Here is a 22,925-nt window from a genome sequence, read left to right on the forward strand (position 1 = left end):
AGAAGGTTTTCGGGATAGAAGGTTGCTGTGGCGACAGCTCGGCATGTGGGTCTCTGTCTCTCTCTCTGTCGCTCTCTGTCTCTCTGTCTCTCGCTCTGTCTTTCTGTCACTCTCTCTCTTTCTCTCTCCCTGTTTCTCTCTGTGTCTCTCTCTCCCTGTCTGTGTCTTTCTCTCTCTGTTTCTCTCTGTGTGTCTCTCTCCCTGTCTGTGTCTTTCTCTCTCTGTTTCTCTCTCTGTGTCTCTCTCTCTCCCCTTGTCTCTCTGTGATGATCGGCATCTTTCTGCTATTACCACTCAATGCTTCAGAAAGGGAATGACTCAGGACAATTTGTGTGTCATTGCAAATGTCTCTGACAGCACATGTGAGCCCTTTATGATGACTCTGGAACATTAAAAAAAGTAGGACTAACAAGGCTCCCGTGTAGTACTGGTGTCTCCAAATTATGAATTTAATAATACCAGCCAATGGATACACCAATGGATACAGCTAATGAATTGGTTACAGCCAAAATGATGACAGCAGCACTGATGGCAAAGTGTTTTTTTAATACAGAGAACTAATTCAAAAAAAATTGCAAAAGTGGTGGGGGAGTGAGAGAGCATGAAAAATGGTTTGCATTTGTTTACAACCCAACTGCAGATATTCAGTAATTTGGCTGCTTTAAAATGTGACTCCTCTTATGAAATGATTACACTCAGTAGCCTGTTGCCAAGACTAATTACCTTATTTAGCATTCCCTCTGAATCTTCATGATGTAAGGGCAGCCTACATAGAGTAGTGAGCATTTTAGTCTTGATGTTTATGATGCGTTTCAACAAAAAGTGGAAAATTATGCACTATATGCATCTGTTGGAATATTTAGACGCAGTAAATGGGACTGAACTCTCTTGGTGTAAGTCAACTTACATCAGTCTTTTTTTTTTTAAAGTAACTGCTCACTGGCATGTCAGCTGGAAAGTTCAAGCAAAGGACCAATCTGGAATTCAGAGCCCCTTTAAAAAGCACATTTTCTATACCACTTGAAGATCCCTGGAATGCTGAAGGGAGACATATTAATCTAACCTAGCTTGAGTGAAGAGCCGTGTTGTTGTTTTTTTTCAAATGCTAGCTTAATATTTTGAGTTATTACATTCTTGTCAGTGTGTTGTACCCATGTGAGTATGTGAGTATAGTTGGTTCTCCAGGGACATTTTACACTGCCAGTGTAAAGCCAAGGTAGGCTATCCTAAAGCCTATTTAGGTAAAACTTTTGTCAAGAGTGGTTCCATCTTTGATATAAAATATATGTCTGACATGAGGTTTTACTAGATTAATATATCTTCTGATTTAATAAAATATTAAAATGAATATGTAATATATATAAAATTCGATCTTTCAGTAACAGTTTTCAACACAGTTCTTCATATTATTTAAAATAATAATAAGACACACAGCTTTCTCTGTCTAACAAATCTTTAGTCCATCCACTAAGGTGCTTTGACTTATTTTTACAATTACACGTCTTGTCAGAACTGTGTGGGATGGTACAGACTGTGCTAGAATAACATAACTCTCCTATCATGAAGATTTCCTCTATTACAGAGGCGCAAGCATGTTTCTTTTATCTCTATGGATTTTTGCCGACCTCTATTGCTCCTACGTACTTTAACATTAACGGCCAAACAATGACATTAATGTCTTCATTTTTCAAAAATGGAATAAGCTAACTGAATGATGTAGCTGCATGTCGGTGGTAGTATCTCATAGTGTATCACTGGGCTCATTACTGATGTATGTGTTGACTGGTTAAAAAAATAGATTCTGTGTGTGTGTGTGTGTGTGTGTGTGTGTGTGTCTGTGTGTGTTTGCACCTATTACACACAGCTTATTGAATCAGATTTCTAACTTATGATTTATCAAAAGGATGTTTTTTTACAAATATTGCTGTACCCTGTGGTTTAGCCTGAATTCATATGCATGCAGCTAGGAGAACATCGTGTGACAGCAGAACAGTTTGAACAGATTCTGTATTGGGTCAAATACTGGGTTCACTGATATCAGACAAAGATGACTGTGTTGTTATTACATCAATATGATTTTGCACACAGGCTACAAAATGCGTATTGTATTTTGTCAGCTGAAATCACTCAATGCCAGGAAACGATACAAACAGCAACTGGGCTTTTTCACAGTAGACATTATGACAAATGTATTTAATTTGAAAAAGGGCAGTTGACTTTTTTGTCCTACACCACAACATAGTGGTGGTTCTAGACAATTTTCTCAGAGGTTGCCAGCGAGGGGCCAGTAGTGAACTTTAGGGGGGACACCCCCCCCCCCCCCCCCCCCCCCGCTCCGACGGCGCACACACCAACACCCACCCAGGGAAGGCTCTGATTTGCCTTTAGCCAAAGAATTTCTACAAGCTTTCATTTATACCATTTTTGGACAGTATACAATACATTATTAAGTCACCGTCATGACATTTACCCAATAATTCTTTTTAAAGGATGATGTATTTAATAAGCCATTCCCTGATCAATCAGGTATGTTTTTGTCTTTATGTCTTTGCTGTAATCTGTCCTCTAATGATGCACGAAAGTGCTTACCTCACCCACCTTGATGTTGCATAAGGACATATGTGTATGTATATAAAGCGTTATGACACGTCTGTGTCATTTGCTGAGTGACACCGAGAGTTGGAGATGATGATGTGCACAGCAAGTATCGTCGGTGAAGCTACACTAGTGTCATCTAGTGCACAGAAAGTGTCTTCACCCTAATGTCACCATGAATTGCGGATGACACATTTACTGCAACATTTTCATACCATTTTATTTGCTCACACATTAATGAAACCAACAATCCTTAGTTTCTGCCAGACACATATAGTAATCTGTACACTGCACCCTCTTCACACCCAGACGAATCCTGCCTGTGTGCTGACACTTCATCAATTTTCTTCCTCTGAAAATGAGTCAGTCATTGCTCAGTTATCACACTTCAGATGATCGAGCGTACAGCATTTCCTGTGAAGGTTTGCGTAACAGTGTTGGGGGGGACTGGTGGAGAGCTATGGGTATAACTGCAATGCCTTGTGTGCTGTGATTTATGTTGACTACTAAAGAAAATTAGATGTGTAATACTTTATGCTATTTTGAAATAACTTAAATGTTTTACATGTTCAAGCTAATTCAACTTACAATTTATTTTTTATTTTTATTGTCAAAACTTAGAAACAAGAGTTATTCTGACTTGAAGTCTTTTAACTTACTGTAAAATCATGGTTTGAATAAAGAAATTTCTGCAAGCTCACCAAAATCATGTAAATTAAGTTAAAAAAAATGCATGTTTGTAGACTTTGCATAATGGATTGTTGAAGAGAAAAACCTCCTCAAAATAACTTTAAAAATTTAAGGTGGAAACTTGCTGTCTGTCTATAATACATGTTTAATTAAGTCATGATTGTTCATTTAAACCATGATTAAACTTAGTATTGAATTTAGTTCCTACCCTTGTACACTTTATTGGAATGTATCAGTCACTATAGGAGCAGCCTAATGTGATGGTTTTGTACTGACTGTAGATCATGTTAGCTGCAGAACTGATATGCTTTCTCAGTTTAGTGTTCAAATAGACTATGGCAAAATGATAATTGTGAATGTTTTTACAACTACGAAGAATGTTCAATGAGAAGAATTAATACAATGAGACTGAGGTTTACTCAACAGACCACTGAAATGAAGCTGACATAGATTAAGTTCAAACAAGTAACTGAGTAGTTCACTAAACTAACAAATCCAAATGAACCATACTCAGACACACAACAAGTAATTTTAATCAAATGTTGTTAGAAGAATAAATTGCAATTTTTTTCAAATTTTGTCCTTCGACTCTTATTTTTAAGTTGAAACAAGTTATTTTACAGTGTAGGGGTCTTAAATGTCGATTAAATATTTATGGATTTATTCCAACCTGGACTAAGTGACTATCCCCAGAGCCGTTATGTATGGTTGCAATGTATGTATGGTTGCAAACAACAAAATATTTTTTTTTACTAAACACACAGAGTCATAGAACTGATACTACTCTTTTAATGCTGTTGTCTACATTTCAGGCACTAACATTCCAGCATTAGGAGGATTTCTCTCTCTTTCCCAGCTCTCAGCCCCCTCTTTCTATCTCTCTCTGTTATCTAGGTTGGAGTCAGTGGGTTTTTGGCTGGCAGACTGGCCAACAGATGCTGATTTGTTAAACCTGAAAAAGCACAGCTAGACTCCTGAACGCTGCCCCATTCTCTGGCATATATTCCTCTGCAAGCTCACTTTGTGCTGTTGTGGCTGTACTGCAGAACAGAGTGGAGGAAATCAAGTGACCAAAGCTTTGTCCCAGATCCATCTGCCAAAGGGAGGCAAGTGCAACTGACTAACTGACTAGACCACGCCAATTACAAGACAAGCACATTAAAGCTCTGCAATATAGGTAGAAGTCAAATCCCTCATTTGTGAAGCCGTGTGTGTTTAATGAACAATGCCATTATCATCAGCACCATTGATCACAGAATGAAAATCCATGCAGCAGAGGTGCACGGTCGACTTTAAGGGAGTGTACAGCATTTCCCATAATGGCACAAACAGATTCATTATTTGAATTATAATTTTCTCCCCGCTGGCACAATTAATGAATCGGGCTTTTCATGGTCACAGCTCAGTGGAACTGAACAGGTTGGGTTATTAAAAAGTCATTGCCGCTTCACTCGATGATCCCAGGCAAAGAACTAAATTAGATAGGTAATGTATGATTGCCCTCAACCAGCAGTTATGTTCAAAGTTCACGTTGGAGGAAAAACATTGGCTAATAAATCAGTACTTCTTAGGTGAAAACTAATATCAAGAAGAGAAATGTCAGTAGTTTACAACAAACTTTGAAATCTCTGTAGTATATGAAATATAGTTTTGTTTGAAATCCTGTTTATTTCAAACTGTTTCCCCCTTCTCTGCTGTAACTCTGGCGTAAAGGACATCTTCTCTGTGGGTCTTCTTCATCTATAGGTCTAGTATCCTCTCCGTGATGCTGACGGGGGATAAACCAGTTTAATAGCTGTTTGAATTGATACCCGCGAAATGACACAGCGCCTTGGCGGATGAGGCATTGTCCTTGTGGAAGATGGTTTGCCTTTTGAGCAGGAAGTGACTTTACATGGTGGATTCTACTTCCTTTCAGCATTAAGGAGCCTTTCTGTGCAATACTGAGTGTGCCTTTTGCTTTCATAGGTAAAAATGTTATCGACTCAAATAAATATTTCTGCTAGGGAAAGGAAGTGAGGACCAAAATTAATAGTCTCTGAATTCTCCAATTTATCCTTTGTCTGCTCATTCTTATTCTCTTTTTGTCTCAATGAGAATATGTCTTTGACATCAAGATTACCTTTGAATCTGAAAAGGACATCTTTTTCTTTTGTCTTGTGGCTCTATCTGCTTATATTCTTCAACTATTTCTATTTCTCCCTCATCAACCTCTCTAACCATTTCTTTCCCTCTAACTCAAGTTGCAGGCTTTTTTTTCTGAAATTCATTTCAGCCTTGATAGATATACTAAGCACCAGTGGCTTTTGATTTAGACTTGTGATGCTGTCTGCCTTTCCTAACATCCACTTTGGGTGCAACACTCCATCACATTGATTTCTCTGAAGATGAAACTCTGATTGAACAGACCTCTCCTGGCAGCCGAGGGCCCCCACGTGTGTCTTGCACCGTTACAGCATATGAAGAAGAATGTTGATGCACTCCATCACCTGACTGGCAAATGACATGAGGCCAACGAACCAGTGCAACTTGTACTGAATGACCTATACGAAAAAGATGGCTGTTATGTAGAACTAATTCTCTTCCTGTTCTTCTGATCCAAACTCAGAATGGTGGTCTGCAATTAGACGGTTACATCTCAGACATTTGCACAATGATGCTTACACAGTCTGATAGATAAAATCCCCAGTGAGGCAGAGAGTGGAGCTAGACTTTTTATTTCGTCCTTCACTCTTTTTAGCCTTTGCAAATCACAGCTCATATTTCCATCCAGGACTCTTTGTACTTGGATGATAATTCTGTGGGACACGATTTACCTCTAATGCCAATGTTCAGTGCCAATACAGGAAGCAGTATGCTCTCTATGTAATGAAGCAAACACTAAGGGTGTTGATGTCAGGATAGTGGATATATGTAATGCATCTGACCTTCACGCCAGAACCAAGAATTTACTTCCCATTTTCTCATTTGTCCAAGATCTTTTCTCAAACCTAACCTCAAGTTTTGTTACCTCACTAACATGAGGATGGAAAACAGCTTCTGAATACTCATTTGATTTTAGAATACCAATGTAAAACTATATTCATGTGTGTGTGTGTGTGTGTGTGTGTGTGTGTGTGTGTGTGTGTGAATTTACCAGAAGCTTACAGGCACATACAGGTGGTGCGGAGGTGTGTCTGACATTAGAATGAAGGTAGCTGCTGCATAATTCAGATGAACCTGTCTTCTTTAGCATTTTAGATCCCTCTCCACCTCTCTTGCTGCTATCCTAATCTAACCCTCTCCATTTAAAATGGAACGTCCTCTGTCTTTCTCTAAATGTACATCTTTGTTTTGAACCACTTTCCGTGCTTCATTCATGAGGTCTGATCAGGCTCTGTGCTGTAGTGTTGACCTGTGTATTAGAAAATACTCATTATTCATGACCTGAGCATAAGGTTTTGTTAAATTACTTGATCAATAGTTTCTTCAATTATGCATCAATGCAACATTAAGGCTTTAATAAATGTGGTGACTCCTTCACTGGATTAGGCTACTTATCATTTTCTTCATCCAGAAATAAATGGATGTTGGAAGGAATTAACAGGAGCTTTAATGATCTCTCAGTCATCATCAACTGAAAACTTCTGATGAAAGTATCTGCCTTAACTTCATAAAGAAGGTTTCACTCGAGTAACGTTATCCACCTGCTCTACAGTTGACAAAATCTCATTAGACACACACGAACAAGTATAGATCTCTTCTTTTGGGAATTAAATTGCAACTGCCAGTGCATGTTTGACCAAATATACTACATTTCCATGTTATCAATAGACACATGCAATGGTTATACTGAATAGTTGTGAAAGTAATTGGATTTGGATCAGCTCCTCTTATTTTCTTTAAAAGTAATGATGGCATACAGACAGTATAATTGGAAACTGGCTTTGTCGCACAACAAACTATATAGTACAAATTTAAGTTACCTACTGCATACTGTATTAGCAGGAACAGATTAATCTCAAATTTACCAGTTTCTATTCACAATGATAAGAACTAAAAACTGTTTTAAGTTGTAGGTTTCATTTGCTGCAAAAAGATGCAAATAAACATACAATAATGTTATTTGGGTTTGAAAAGTACAAGTCACCATTGCAATACCTGATTAACACACTTTCATGTGCAGCATTCTTCACCCACATTTGTGGAAGAAACATTTTTAACTGGTAAAGATAGAATACATCAATCTGATTTTGCTCAAAGAAATGGCTCTCTTGCTTGTACAACGCTCCATCTGAGTACCTAAGCTAGACAACAATTGACCACAATTTTCTATTGGTCAGCAAATTATACTTGGCACTATTCAGTGAGAGGCCTCAATTAAAATAGATTTCAGTTCATTCTTCTGGTCAATTAAATTCTTGCTCAGGACAAATAAATTGTAGTTGGTTTCAGTGTTTACATCTTACTCTCAGCGATAAACATTTAAAAAAAGGTCGACATGCATAAGCAGCCAAGCAGGCCAAAGCACTGTGTGTTCCCAGTTAGACTTTATGTCAACACCCGATCAAAGCATGCTCACACACACAAACTTCAATGGGTTTGCTTTACCCTCAGGGTGTTCTGTATGTCTGCTTCAAATTTTCCCCCAATCATTATATTTATCACACTGGATCAGTAGAAAATTCTAAGTAAACCTTTTAACAGGGTTCTCTTTAGTAAATCAGTAAATAGACCTATTATCCTATAGGCTGAAGGTTTTATCTTAGTCTACATAGCCAATAATGCAGAAGCGTTTCGTTGCAAGTTGCTGGACTGAAGCAAATAAAAGGTTTTCCACCGGCATGAAGAGTGCAGAATTCATTTACAGAAGAATTTTATCAATGGAGATACAGATTTATTTAGGTGTTCCTTGTGATGCAGTGACAATTATTTGTATCTGTGTTTTAAAGTATTTTCAGGCATTTTAATATTTATTACTTTATTTTTATTTATTTTTTTTGCACAAATGTTATTTTATGAATATTGTAGTTTCCTGGTAGATTGTTTGTTTGGATTTTTTTTATGAGAAATTATTACATTTTACAGTTGGTCCCAAGGGTCAACCATACACATTATGCAGACATTTTTACATACATTTTCATATATGTCAAAAAAGTGCAGGTATAATTAATCACATTTAACAATTGCTGCTCCATTATGGGGTGAGTTCAAGGGCCCTAGTTTACTAGCTGAGGAGCTCTTGTCCTGCAGTCAGGAGTGACATATTTTGTGGTTTTAATAAACAAGAAGCCTATTATATCAATGTAATATTAGTATATAATATAACTTTATACTATAATATATAGTGTATAGAATATAAATCTGCAAACTATGCAATACAATTACTGATGCTGTGCATTCTATGTTTTATATTATTACATAATAACATAAAGGCTACATTTGTCACCATTTTAACAATTGTTATGCACTGGAGTTCAGATTGAAATGCAGTTCATACTCATAGCGATTGCTGTGTTAACGAGCCAAGACATTTGTGGTTTTCGCAGTTATGATATTCTGACCGTACTGATACTTGCGAGATGCCGTAGTTTCGTAGTACTCGGAAGCGGAACTGCTGCTGTCATATAAACATGTATCATGTAAGCAACTTTATGACGATAAATACATTGACTAGAATTTAAATTGTTTAATGTGCTGACTATGATATTTGTGAAACCATTGCTAGTTATCCGTTTGGCAGTAAAAAGCCTACGTTGGACATGTTAATTAGCAAGTGAGCTAACCATGAAAGAAAAGTAAGCAGGCAGGCTAAGTTAGCAAACTACGGTACAGTGCCACATCGACAAACAGCCAGGCCAAAGTCACTGTTTTATTCTGTTAATTTTGTGCGAGGCCGTTGTTAGTAGATACAGTTATCGTATTTTGCTGCTTATCTCTGTGTTACCTATTTTATTTGATTTATATTTATATGCGACAAAGCCAGTTTATTTTGATACCAAGACTGGCAAACCATATTAAAACGTAAGTAGATCCTCTGCGAAAGTCAATGCTGAGACTTGGAATACGACGCTCTGCAAACTTTCTAAATTGTTGCAAATAAAGAATAGTTAGCATTTTCTAGTAAGAATTAGGCTCTAATGTTAACTAGCTAACTTATTTGAGTATGTTGGAATAATTCAGTTTTTTAATTTGTCAACAGGGGTTGATTTTGCACAATGCCATCAAGTGGCACAATCTTCCGTTTCCACCCCTTCCGTGAAAGTGTAGAGAAAGTGACTGAAGGCAACTGACTGTCGGAGGCTGCTGTTGGAGAAGTTGTTTACAAGTCAGCCATGGCTCGGGACAAAGAAGAAGAGGAGCTGATGGTCAGTGGACCCAAGGAAGTGGATGTGTTTACATCAGTGCGTTGTCTGGGTTATCTGTCCTCTGTCAACCTCCTTGTGGCAGTATGCGTTGGCATGTACGTACGCTGGGAGGTGACAAGTGAACCAATGATACTGGTCATCTTCATTCTGGGCCTCTTTGTCCTGGGAATAGCCAGCATCCTCCATTACTACTTTGCTATGGAGAAAGCTAGCCTCAGTTTGTTCCATTTGTGGTTTGGCTTTCTCCTCGGTCTTCTGTGCTTCCTCAACAGCTCCACCCTGGATTCAAATGTCAAAGAACTAGTTGCCAACTATCTCCTACTAGCCAGTGTAATTATGAAAACAGTGTGGGCTATAACTGAGCGAATATGCAGCTCCATCCGATACAAACCCACCTTACTAACGTCCACTGAGCTGCTGGAGCTCCTGGGATTTGGCATTGCCAGCACTTCCATGCTTATTCACAAGTCAGCGGCCATAATAGGCTTAGTAGTGGGCCTGGGGGCTCTCATTGTAGACTTGCGGATGAAATCTCTCCTGGCTATGCCCAACTTGGTCAGTTTTGCCTTGGTTACGTCTCTTGTGTTTTTCCAGGCCATAGGCATCAGAGCTAATCCCTATGCTTTAGGCTGCTACTTGGGCAGGCTGCTCTGTGAGCCTGTGTTGGATGTATACTTCAGTGGGCTGGGCCCCAGTGAGCGCTGGTTGCCAGTGCTGTCCTTCGGGAAGGTGTGGAGGAGACTGTCCCTGTTGCCTCTTAGTGTGACCGAGTTGGCCTTCTTTGTACTGGCTGCCTTAAAGGTAAATTTGTCATTTGGCATAAATCATGTCAAAGAAATGTACATTCCAGTTACGGTAATTATGTATTTATTGTGACTCGGTGAAGAACTGAAAGCTATTCACTCAGTATTTTCTTAAAAGTTGTTTTTAACCCTAACAAAAATACTTTTAATTAAATCGTACAGGAGTTTGTGTAGCTTAAATATTTAATGCTTTGTTTACTGTAATTACACTTTCCTTGTCTTAAATAGCTGGGCCACTTGGAGCTGTGGTATCTGGTGATCCCAGGCTTCTGCGTGTTTGGCGTTTTCTGGTTCATTTGCCACATAATTCTGATCATCACAATTTGGGGCTTTCACACCAAGTTAAGTGAGTGTCAGAAGGCCTGGCGTGCCCAGCGATCCAGTAGCCGCAGTCTGGACCAAGTCATGGCCTCCAGAGGCATCCGACACTTCTGCCTCATTTCAGAACGACTGGCATTCTTTAGTCTGCTGTCAACAGTTATACTGGCAGCTGTGTCTTGGCAGGTAAGACAGACACAAAAGACTTATTTCAACTTTAAGAAATATCATTATGATTAGGAAATACGCTTGGATGTACTTGTTCCCCTGTTGCCACCACAAGCACGAGTTTTAGGTATGATATGGCCTTTATAAACACATCATACACCCATGTTATAAGCTCTGTAGAGAGATGCTAGTGGCAGTGTGTAGTTAGTAGTTGCTCCCTAGGCTGAGGCACTTTTGCGCTCATGTGGAACCAATTTAATTAGCACTTTAATATCCCTTTCTACTTGCATAAAGAGCAGCAATAACTTATTTAGCCTTATTAGACGTTTACCTTGTAAGAGTCTCATGTGTCTAAGTCCTAATCTGAGATCTGCACATTTATATCATCTACAAATTTGTCTAAGAAAGCATATGCATATGAGTAAGTTACCATTTAGCTGTTATTTTACACATTTTTATTTATTTATTCATTGTCATATGGACATGCAGTATTGTATGACCAACCACCTAAATATATGTGCCTCATGTACACAGACATACAGACAATAACATTTGTATAATACATTGTAGTCTCAGCAGTAAGTACAGCCTTTGTAAAAATAGAAATTTTAAAAGAGGTATTATTTCAGCTGTGCAAATATGTGGTTCTTACTTTGTGATGTTGCAGACTCACTGCCTTCCTTGAAAGTTGTTGACTCATCTAAATACAATGTGTACTATTTTATGTTATGTGCACTATTGTGACTTTTGTCATTAGAAGTAATTTTGTGAATGCAGTTTTGTTAAGTGCAGAGTTGCTCATGAACAATCTCTTTACTCCCACGTCTGAGGGTCCTACAGTATACTGAAATTGAATTGTCAGTCTGTAGGAAACACTTACTGGATTGCATAATATTGTAAAAACTCCTTTATACTGTATTCTGCTTTATCTTTTTATAAGGCACTGGAGAATATAGTTTATAAATTGGAGTGGTATGCAACATCATAAAAGTTCACTGAATGACTATAGCACATTTTTCTCCTCGGGCACACCCTAGACAGTTCATTATAGTCTACAAACTCAAGTGTGGTTCCACTTAACCGTGCAGGTATTGATTTGCATTCAGACACAGTGCTATGCTATGAAATCAAATTGGCTTTTTGAGGATGTTAAATTGCCTGGCATTCCATCACAGGGACTCAAGAAATTATTTGTCTGTGCCTATTTTGTTTTAAGTAAAAAAATTGAATTTTGTTTTTCAGTTGTTGACATTCAAGCATTAAAATTCAGAATAGAGAAACTTGATAGAATATACACATACAATAATTTCATTTTACACATAGAAGGTTACCCAGAAAGTCCTGGTTCATACACTGCAATAATTATTTTCTTCAAATCAAATCAATTTGTATTTATTGTATATAACCCAATTCCTGAATTACACATTTGCCTCAGTAGGGTTTACAGCCTATACAGCAACCACATCCTCTGTCCTTAAGTGAATGAGGAAAAGCTCCCACCAAAAACCCTACAATGTTAGAAAGAAAAAAAAAGAATTCTCAAAAGCAGCAAGAGCTAGGGATCCCTCTGCCACAATGGACAGACGTACAATAGATGCCATGTGGACAGAACAGAGCAAGTAGATTTACATTTTAGAAAACAATGCAGATTGTAAACATAATACTATGGAGGGAGTGAACAAAGTGAATGAAAGGTTTAGTAAAATTATGAAAATGGGAAATGGGATCCACACTTTTGCACCCAACTGTATAATGTGGTTGAATTTTTAGAATTCTGTTACAATCCTAAGTGCAGCATTCAAAGACTATATAGTATATATAGTACTAGCATGTAGCAGACCTCAAAACAAAACATTACCATAATTTTTAACTTAATGACAGAAACAAATTGGTTAATGTCTCTACATTTGCTGTAAACAGACAACCAAACCTAACCATGTCAGAGTGCATACGTGAAAGAAGGCAGTGTTGATGGTGGCCTTTATGTGCTGCCCCTCCATAAGACTCTTATAATGGATACTAAGGATGCATGTTTATTGTGCTGTCATACAGCGCTTTGTGTCTCCATTTAGTTAAGTTGTGTCATGTTTTGTCCTGTATAATAACACTGTGTCAGTCCCGCAATGTTTCACTGTCCAAAATGTCAACACCAATTAACTAAGTCTGATTGCCTCAGCACAGGATGTAAGTCATGAATGAATGTGACTTTGATTCTCTTGCTTTTTGCAGCCCTCCAACGGCCTCTTTCTCAGTGCTCTGCTAGTGGTGCTGCCGTTGGAATCGCTGGCCCATGGCTTGTTTCACGAGTTGGGCAGCTGCCTGGGGGGAACCTGTATTGGCTATGCCCTGGTCATACCTAACACATACTGCAGGTACTTAAGAGAGAACTCGAACTGTTTTGTTTAAATGGTAAATGGTAAATGGCCACTTATGTAGTGCTTTTATCTAAAGCACTTTACAATGTTGATTCCCATTCACACACACACTAACACACTGATGGGGGTGGCTGTCATGCAAGGTGCTCACCTGACCCACCCCAAAAAATATCACCTGAATGACTTTAACTCATCTTTCACTCATCACAAAATTGTTACTCATGATATTGATAGTTTGACTCATGATATTGATAGTTTGCATGTTAACGGCAGCATCTCTCAGGAGGACCACAACAAGCATGGTGCAAGTCTGAGCTTGCAGTCTTGAAAAGGAGAATGTATTTAATTAGTTTTTCTAGTGAACATCAGCTCTACCTGATCAGTGAGTAATCAAATCCATTGCATTTCATTTGTACCAATTCGTTACGGTCTCTAATACTGCTCTCATTTGATTAAATTGTTATTAAGGTAATAACTTTAACTATCCACTTAATGTACCACTTACTAAAGTTACAGCTAATAATATGACAGTTAAGAACAATTTTTTTCCAAAAGATATATAAATACCGTATTACAACACACACAAATGGATACAGAACTGCATTCGCTCCATGCTCCAAATATGATCACTCATTCTGAATCCCTTCTCAGTTAACACAAAACCAACTGGATAAATAGACCAATAACTATGAATAAACATGCTACTAATGTTTGGGCCCTTAAGGGATCATCCCAGTGTTCCCCCTCACCCAAGCATTTAGCCAGCAAAGCTTGATGATGCCTCTCCCAGTGCTCTGTTGGTTGTTGAAGCAATATTGGGATAGAGTACTTAGTTTTGATGATGCCCACACATGTCCTCCTAGACAGCAGAAGCTAGCTACAATTATAAATCATTGTTTACATTTTTGATAGTCCCTCTGGAGCGTAAAAATGCAACATTCAAAGGTTTTGTGCTGGCATATACAGTATATGATCACTTTATGTATATTAAACCTTTTAGCTGGTTTTGTGTTAACTGGAATGCCAGGGTTAATGGTGTTCTCCAGGTATTACGGATGCAGGTCCATGTCCTGTTGGAGCTGTGGACATCTGTATGCGAGGCTGCATGTGCAAGGTCCATAGGGAGGACTGAGAGCATGATGAGAATGCAGCAGTGTATAATCGGCTGTTTGATGGCTGCAGATCCTGTTTTCACAATGACAAGAGCCCCACAGGGAGATTAGAGAGATAGGGGTGAGGAGGGGAGACACGCAGGGTAAGACAGGCAAGCTGAGACGAGGGAAAGAAAACACAAGGAGAGGACTGAGGTTATAAACCATGAGGGAGGGTGGTGGTAAAAGCGAAAAGGGACCGACAGAGCAAAGGAAGGGGGGAGGATTGTGAAAGAGAAGGAGCGCTGGAGCTTTGAGCTGTAGAGAAAAGGACAGAATTTTTTTATAAGGATGAAAGAGACAATGTAACAGGGGAAGATGCGGTCTGAATCGCAAACTACAAGCCTTCTCTCCCCAGGGTGCCATGAGATCTGAAAAGATTAGATGGGTTTAGGTGAATGGTGAGCTTCCCTAGCCAGGAAGAGAATGGCATTTTCTGGCCATGTGTTGTGGATCTTTACAGCGGGCTTTAATATCATGCTAAAATGTTTGTTTTCTTTACTTCAAAATGTGAAGAAAATGGTTTGTCTGTCTGCCCAAAAGGACAGAGAAGAATATAAAATCTAAAGCTAGCTTTGAACAACATGTGTCAACATCAATAACTGTGATCACATCACATGCCTGAGGAGAACTTCATCTATGGCTGTCAGCAAATAACAGCCACTTACTGTACAGCATCTTTCCACTGGCCAAAGAAAATCAATGCTATCTCGTCCACATTAGATAACCTTTGACCTGTCCTTGTCAGCATGAGGTCGAAGGTGATAATGGTGGAACGGGGCACACGATGTCTTTAGAGATGAAGTATAAGTTTGTCATCAGCTTGGCCATGAATAACATCACTTCCAAGGACAAAAAGAAATGTGTATGGTTACACTGAATACCTGCTGGCTGGCTGTTGGTGTGTGTGTGTGTGCTGGCTTTAACCTCAGTTCCAACTCTCAGCACTTTTCACCTTTTTCAATTCCCACTTTTTTTCCTTTGTTGTTTTCTTACTTTGCTTTTATTCGTGACACTCTTCATCTCCCTGAGGCTAATATCATTAACGGCAGAAGTGCTCCACCTCTCCAACTCCTTCTATCTCCCCTTCCCCATTTCCTTGCCTCCTCTTTCCATAGAGATGCATTTTGCTACTCCATCCCAATGTGTCAACCCATCAACCTCTCACTCATTCATCTCTCATTTGCTTGCACCCCATTCCTCTCACCTCCACCCCCACTTGACAAGGCTTCTAACTTGAGTCTTCCTTAAAGTAGATAAATAGTTTCTTCACACCCTCTCATCTCTCATCTATTTCTAGCGCTGATGGCCAGCCCACTCTCCTACCACCTGAGCAGGAACAGCAGTTGAATCTGCGCTCTACGGGTATGCTGAACAGTGTGCAGCGTCTCTTCTCCCACCACATGATCCAGAGCTTTGGCTGTGACTATTCAACCAGTGGTGTTACGCTGGAGGCCATGCAGACAAAGCTGCGTGACTTTCTAGAGCGTCGTACTGCAGACGGGCCACGTCATGACACCTATCTAATTTTCTACAGTGGGCCCACATACAAAGGCACCGGTGCCTGGGCTCTGGCAGGTGAGAGACACACATACACATATTCGTGCTTTTGCTCCAGATGGATTTCCGTTAGGTGACAGTAATAGCCGTTTAAATAATTACACCAAAATAATAAACATGTGTAAATGGATATGTGAAATAAAGGCGTAAATTCTTAAAATTGATAGATGGTAATGAAGGTGACATTGTTAGCTAGTACTAAGATAAGTTATCTTTAACCCAAAAATGGCTGAACGTCCAGCTTCTGTCATTCCAAGTGACCTACACTGACCTTAATATTCAGCTGTATGGAACTATAATATACTGTATCTTCTGTTCTATCATAAACTGTGGTAATTAATCACAGTTAAATTGCACACAGTTCAAATGCACACATTAGGACAATGAGGGCTGGGGTTGGTGTTCTGTCACAGGGCTGTGAATGTACAACAACAAAAAAGGTGGAGCTCCACTGGTATTGTTATACAACAATAGTGATATTTAGTGCAGATCTCTGAAAAACACACAGAGCTTTGTTGATTCTGTGATTTATATGCATTTCAGAATACCAGAATTATCTTAAGTTACTTCTACATAAACTAGAAAACCCAAAAATGTAAAATATATTTTGTCATATTTATCATCACAAACACGCCTGGCTATATGTCGAAGTGTCCCTGGGCAAGACCCTGAACCCCTAACAGCCCATTCCCCCTCCCCAGCGATGCAGTGCCGGTCCAAGCCCGGTAGAAATTGGGGAGGGTTGCGTCAGGAAGGGCATCCGGCGTAAAACCTGTGCCAAATCAACATGCGGACAATGATCCGCTGTGGCGACCCCGAACTCACGGGATAAGCCGAAAGGAGATCATCATCATCATCACAAACACGCGTTTCATAAATGCACAGTAAATTATATATCCGCTGTGCTCTTCAAAGTTGGCTAGTCGTTATCACTTATAAACACTGAATACAAGAGGAATCAAGCACAGATTTGCTCAGTATTTACAGCAGAGCTTTTGCATTGGGCAGCATTAGGTAGACATTATATTCTCAGTGACAACTTCATTACAGTCTTATTTACAGTACAGTCTGCTCCTTGGTTAGCAAGAGGCTGGTTTTTCCAGACCACAGACAATGTAACCAAAAGTGTTAAAATTACTGTGAGGACTAGACACAAAAGTTCAGTTCCAGTAGAGACGATTCTGAGAGTTGTGGAGAGTCTTCTGTGACACAATCATCACACCATGTCAGGTCCAGCAATTCTGTTCAGAGAGGAATAATAAATTCCCTCTTGAATAGGTAATAATTTCTGTTACCATCCTGAAAGACACTTTCAGTGTTCAGAGGATGATTGCTCACATTGTTGAAGGTTGTTTTGGCACATATATTTTTTCTAATCTTGTAACAACTTTGTGCAGCAGTAATATCCAGTATTAAATGAAATAGGTAGTTTGTGGAGAAATGCTTGCTAATTGTGTCTGTAATGTAAGACCAGTGTCTCTAAATGCACGTGTCGTAGTGCTTCAGACATGTGAAGGGAGGATGATTCCTTACCCAAATACACGGTGGCCAGCAGCAGAATAAGTCATCTTTCTCCACTCCTAATACTTTATTACAGTAAATGGAAAACTTCATCTTTGTGCAGTGTATGCCATTGTAATGATAGCTGTTAGACAGAAACACAGTGCTGCAAGTGAAACTTGGTTTGATCCCTACAAAACCACTGCGTCCATCACTGGCTGGATGTCTTCTTATAATGTCCTTGAACATCACTGAATGAGTATTAGTATAAACACCAGTGTATATCCACCATGCCATATGTAGTGCCAGTGAGAATTACAAAGCTAGGAACGAGTTCTTGAACACTGGTGGATTATTCTCTCATTGTGCTCCTACCTTTTCCATCATTTCATATCAACACTTCCTCACCTTTCTCAAAACGCTCTCTCTCCTCTCCATCTCACCATCTGACCTTCTCTATTGTAGGAGGTGAGAGTCTTCACCTGGCCCAGTTGCTAGAGTTGTGGAAGGAGAAGAACGCCGATCACTGCTCCCGTCTCATCCTTGTCCTAGATACAGAGAGCTCCCTCCCCTGGGTGAAGGAGGTGCGCAGGGTAGAGGGCATTTATGTAGCTGTGCAGGGGGCTGAACTGTCTACCATAAGAGTGGACCTAGAGGCTGGAGATATTCCCTTCTTAGGGGACTTTACTTCGGAATGGGTGGAATTCAACTGCAACCCAAGCAGTGACAACCATTGGTCAGAAAAGGGAAGGAGTGTCACAGCCATCTATGGCGTATCTAAACGCTGGAGCGACTACACACTTCACCTACCCACTGGAAGTGACGTAGCCAAGCACTGGAAGACGCACTTTCCCAAGGCTACATATCCCATGGTGCACCTGTCCAACTGGTGCTGTGGTCTGAACCTGTTCTGGTTATGTAGCGTTTGTCTGCGCTGTTTCAGGAGGTGTAAACTAGCCTGGTTCCCACCAGCTGTACTGGACACTGGGCAGGGCATTAAATTGGTGCATTCATAGGTAACATGCAAGGTGGGCTCTGGAACTGGTTTAACAGTTGGAGTCTAGATGTTTATGCAGTATATAGGAAAAATAATAAGAACAAATTCATTAAAGAATTGTCACAAAGATGTAAATACTAAAAGAGATTTTTACCCCATTTGTAGAACTGTTAAAAAATTTCAGTCAGAGCGACGTTCAATGTGCTAATTTCTTTTCGCATCATATTTACTTATTAATGAGGCAGAAAAAAACAAATTGAGTACACTTCCAGCTCTACATTTTGTAATGGTGAGAAATACTAGATTTAGTGTGTTCAACTATGTTGGGGAAATGTATTTTTGTTACCATAAGCCATTTTGTTATTAATACTGTGCCTTAAAAGTGCCTTAAAGAAGGGTTCTGGCTCTTATTTGATTTGCTTATTTATCCTTACCGTGATATTTATTTATTTTCAGAGGATTTAGTTTAAACTATGAGCGTGGTGTGGCTCAGTTTCTTCCTAATTACTTTCTGCGAGATGGACAAAAAGTCCTAGCGAGCTTTTACATTAGTTACAGGAAAGTCAAGCCAAGGCCAACCTGGCACTTTCACATCCTTTCCTTATCACTTTCAAACTGTTTAAGTATGCGTGTAATTCAGCACTGAACAAAGAAAGATGCGGTAGCTGTGAGACAGCATATCATCACTAGACAATGGCCCGGTATTGTTCCTTGTCTTGTTTATTTACATGAATCAATTCATCTGGAAGAAGTTGTTTGCTCGTCGCAAACACTGCATACAAGTCTTCCAGCTGTTGTCTGTGCCATGCTGTGAAATAGTGATGAATCAACAAGAAGCTTTTTATTGGTGCACTGAGCTTATGAACTCGTATTGACCATTCTGCATTTCTTCCTTTGTTTCTGCGGGTGTGACCTCTACCGGACAAATCCTTAAACTATACAGAGTGGGTTGCTGCCTTAAAATGTGTTTCACTGTGATGTGTCCAAAGAGGTCAAATGGTATTTTTTCATATGCATTTTCCCATGTGCCTCAATTGAGTCTTTCTTAAAATCGCTGCATTAAACTTGGGTAATAAACTATTGTGATGTGAGTGACTGTGATGTAGTGTATAAGAGTTACATGGGTAGTTGGGAATAGGAATGAGAAAATAAAACTTTGTGAGAGCCGGGTTGTGAATAAAGTTTGGTTCATTGGAGAAGAGCTGTGCGATGTGTTTTAATTTTGATGGATTTGCTTCGAGACCCACACTGGTCTGCGCCTCGCTGTGTGTGCATTCGCAAAAGAACAATTGGCTCCTTTCTCATGGCTGGCTTTACAGGCACTGTGTAAATACTGACTCTGCTCAGTGGAAACAGTAGTACTGGTTGGCAAATATTAGGATTGTGAGCTGGAGAAAAATGAGAGAGCGTGTTAAGGGAAAAATGAAACAATACATGACACAGTATCTCAGAGGGATTTGCTCACTGAGCTTTCACCAAAGTTATTGCCAGTGATTGGACATGTGTCCAAGGTGCTGCCGGGTATTTTACTGGCCTTGGAGAACATGGTGCCATTAGGCAGAGAGAAGGTTTCTTGGGACCTTAGAAAGATGAAAGCTGACATTAGAAGCAACGTTTCATATCAGCTTTTATCCATAATGCTCAACAAGGGGAGCAGAGGAGAAGAGTGGCAGTAACCTGCACAACCTTTCGCGGCCCTAAAGCCACAGAGTTCTATCGGTGCTTAGATAGAATATCTAACTATCGGCATGCAGTTGGAATAATACAAGTATTCATATTGGCTATTACTTAAAAAGAGACGAGTACAAATTCTGCTTTTGTGTAGGTGTTTGTTTCCATTGGTGCAGCCTGTCAGCTGTGGTTTTAGCTAAGGTCAGGAATTCGTGTATGTGGTTGGAATCATTTATGGGAATATTAGATTACGGGCCAGATTCACCTCCTAAACTGGATTAGATAATAAAAGAACCATCCGCATCTGAGGCATGTGTGGATGTGCTGAGTCAGCGCCTGTCGCACACACTCTCTGACACACAAACACACACACACACGCACCATCACAGATATATACGTAGATACAACCGCACACACCAGTTCTGTGCTGCCTTTCTCTATTCTTGTTCCTCTACAGCTAAGTGTCTCGTCTATGGGTAATTACAGCCTGTCACGGGGCATTACCTTCTAATACAGGCAAAGTGATGTGCCTGATGCTTGCCTGCAGTTTATTTGGGGGAAGAAAAGTGCTTTTATAGCCTGAGTTACTTCTTAGCACAGCGACTGGAAAAGCAAATACATGAGCTGTTCCTTTTTTAGTGTTTGTTCAAATTCTTCTGAAAGCACAGTGGGGGCTGGCTATTTTATTCCATTTCTCTGAAAGTTTTAACTGCGTTTAAACGTGTTTTAAGCCAATTGCTTTGTGTTTAAGAACTAGTTTATCCATTATTATCTAAATGACATCTCTACTCTGCAGAACTTTATTAATAATTATATGATTTCTATTACTTTAAAGGTAACAAAAGCTTGATGTGCTGACACTTTAATAACCTAGGCATTCTCTCTCACTCCAGTATAGGCGGTGGTTTGAAACTGAATGTACCAGAACAAGATATATACATAAATGCTGATTCCCCTCTTTTCTTTGCTTCTCAGGGAACAGAAGGTGCGATTCTATGACAGACAGATTCAGCAGCAAAACTGTTACCATTTCTTTCCCCTGCTTTTCCAGATGCCTGCTCGCTGAGGATCGCAGTAGGTCCGACATTGAAATGTCAAAGCCATTATCTCAAATTACAAGGGCTGAGGATGCGTTTAGTAGCCGTTTAACCGTGCTCCCTACTATGCAGACAATCATTTGCAAGAGGCTGCCAAAACATCCCTGCTTTCAGCCTGCTCTCTCAAAATCGCACTGTCTATAAAAACCATATGGTCATTTTAACATCATACTTTTTTTTTTTTTTTTTTTTTCAGATATAGTATTCAGAATAAATATGATAAATGTCTTACTGGGATGTTTGGGGGGGAGAAATTTCAGCTATTTTGGTCTTCTATCTTACTTGAAGTATGGGCCTAAGGAGAACATTGTAGAGTTTAAATTATAGCCCCCCTTTTAGGAAATGTGTAATTCCTCCTAACTTTTTTGTGCAAGATGAGAAAATGACTTAGCTAGACTGAAAAACTGGAAGCCTGCACCTCTGGACAGATACAGTTTTTAATGAACAGAGGATTGGTCTTAATCTTCTCATCTAACTCAATAAGTGTGTGTGTGTGTGTGTGTGTGTGTGTGTGTGTGTGTGTGTGTGTGTGTGTGTGTGTGTGTGTGTGTGTGTGTGTGTGTGTGTGTGTGTGTGTTATTCCCAAACCAATTTATTTACCATGTCTGGTCTGAGCAGGAGATTTAAACAGTTTCAACACAAAGGCAAAAGTTTGATCGTCTCAACATTCATCACCCATATAAGAATATGAGCTAAAGTGTATGGATTACATTCAAGGCACAGATCTGAAGAGATATTTCATGTTACAAGGTTTGGAGTTACTCTGGGCAAGGATTTAGAAGCTGATGCAGAAGGGAGGTGGGGTGAAGCAGACCTTGTAGCTTTAGTAATTCTACATATTCTTGTTAAATGAAGGTCAAGACTATTGCAGGACAAAGCAATTAAGTGTATTTTGTATTTTTCTGAGTATTGTGTGGGTCCCCAGTTTTATTGTATACAGTTTTTCCTGGATAAGAAAATAAGAGCAGTAAATGCACACAGCATGCGCTGTAAACAGAATGTGAACAGATGTGGTGGAAACTCAAAGACCCTGACATCTGGTTATTTAATATGAGGGGTGAATGAGGCCTTTTCCAAGTGTATCATTAGTATAGAGTCCTAATTTTGAATAGACCCTTAATCAAATGCTACTGCTCTGGATACTGGCTCTTGCAAGCAGCCAAATATATTTAGCATGAGCCAGATGATGCTGATACGCTTGATTCAATTAAAAGTGCAAATCGGAGGCTAACAAGACTGTCAGCACTGTGGGATCGGAGGTTCGGTAATTAGCTTTGTTGTCACAGTTGGGTTGAGATGGGACAGGCCTAGATTGAGCTAGGCTAGTGAAACAGATGAGTTTCCTATTGGGATCTCACATCTGGGAGGCCACACAATTTCCAAAGTCAGCCAAAACAGGCTTCTGCTGCACATTGAAAATATGTTTTTGTTTCACTCAGGAGTTGGATTTGGATGGAATTTCACAAAAACGCTATAGTTAAATACATGGATGTGTTCTGAAGAACAGGTCTGAACACACACTTTGTGTGTGTGATTTATTTGTTTAGCAACTTCTCATTTAATTTTGCAATCAAGTCAATTACTGTCATTTAAACATTACTACTGCTGTTTTTAAGATTACAGCAGTTTCTTTAGAGAAGTCCAAAAAATTAG

The 22,925-nt window shown here is 39.5% G+C and overlaps 1 protein-coding gene across 2 annotated transcripts; it reads left to right on the plus strand.

The window, feature by feature from the left end:
• Positions 1-8,841: 8,841 nt before the first annotated feature.
• tmem168a (transmembrane protein 168a) lies at positions 8,842-19,703 on the plus strand. 2 transcript variants are annotated; one of them, XM_067490003.1, is made up of 6 exons: positions 8,842-8,906; positions 9,467-10,433; positions 10,664-10,939; positions 13,151-13,293; positions 15,748-16,025; positions 17,973-19,703. In XM_067490003.1, the coding sequence occupies exons 2-6, from the start codon at positions 9,600-9,602 to the stop codon at positions 18,521-18,523; spliced, it is 2,082 nt and encodes a 693-aa protein (XP_067346104.1). In that variant the 5' UTR covers positions 8,842-8,906; positions 9,467-9,599; the 3' UTR covers positions 18,524-19,703. The 2 variants fall into 2 exon arrangements, with proteins under 2 accessions (XP_067346104.1, XP_067346105.1); XM_067490004.1 differs by lacking the exon at positions 8,842-8,906 and adding an exon at positions 8,928-9,288.
• Positions 19,704-22,925: the final 3,222 nt, after the last annotated feature.

Source organism: Channa argus, chromosome 21 (genome assembly GCF_033026475.1).
Source record: "Channa argus isolate prfri chromosome 21, Channa argus male v1.0, whole genome shotgun sequence".
NCBI lineage: Eukaryota > Metazoa > Chordata > Actinopteri > Anabantiformes > Channidae > Channa > Channa argus.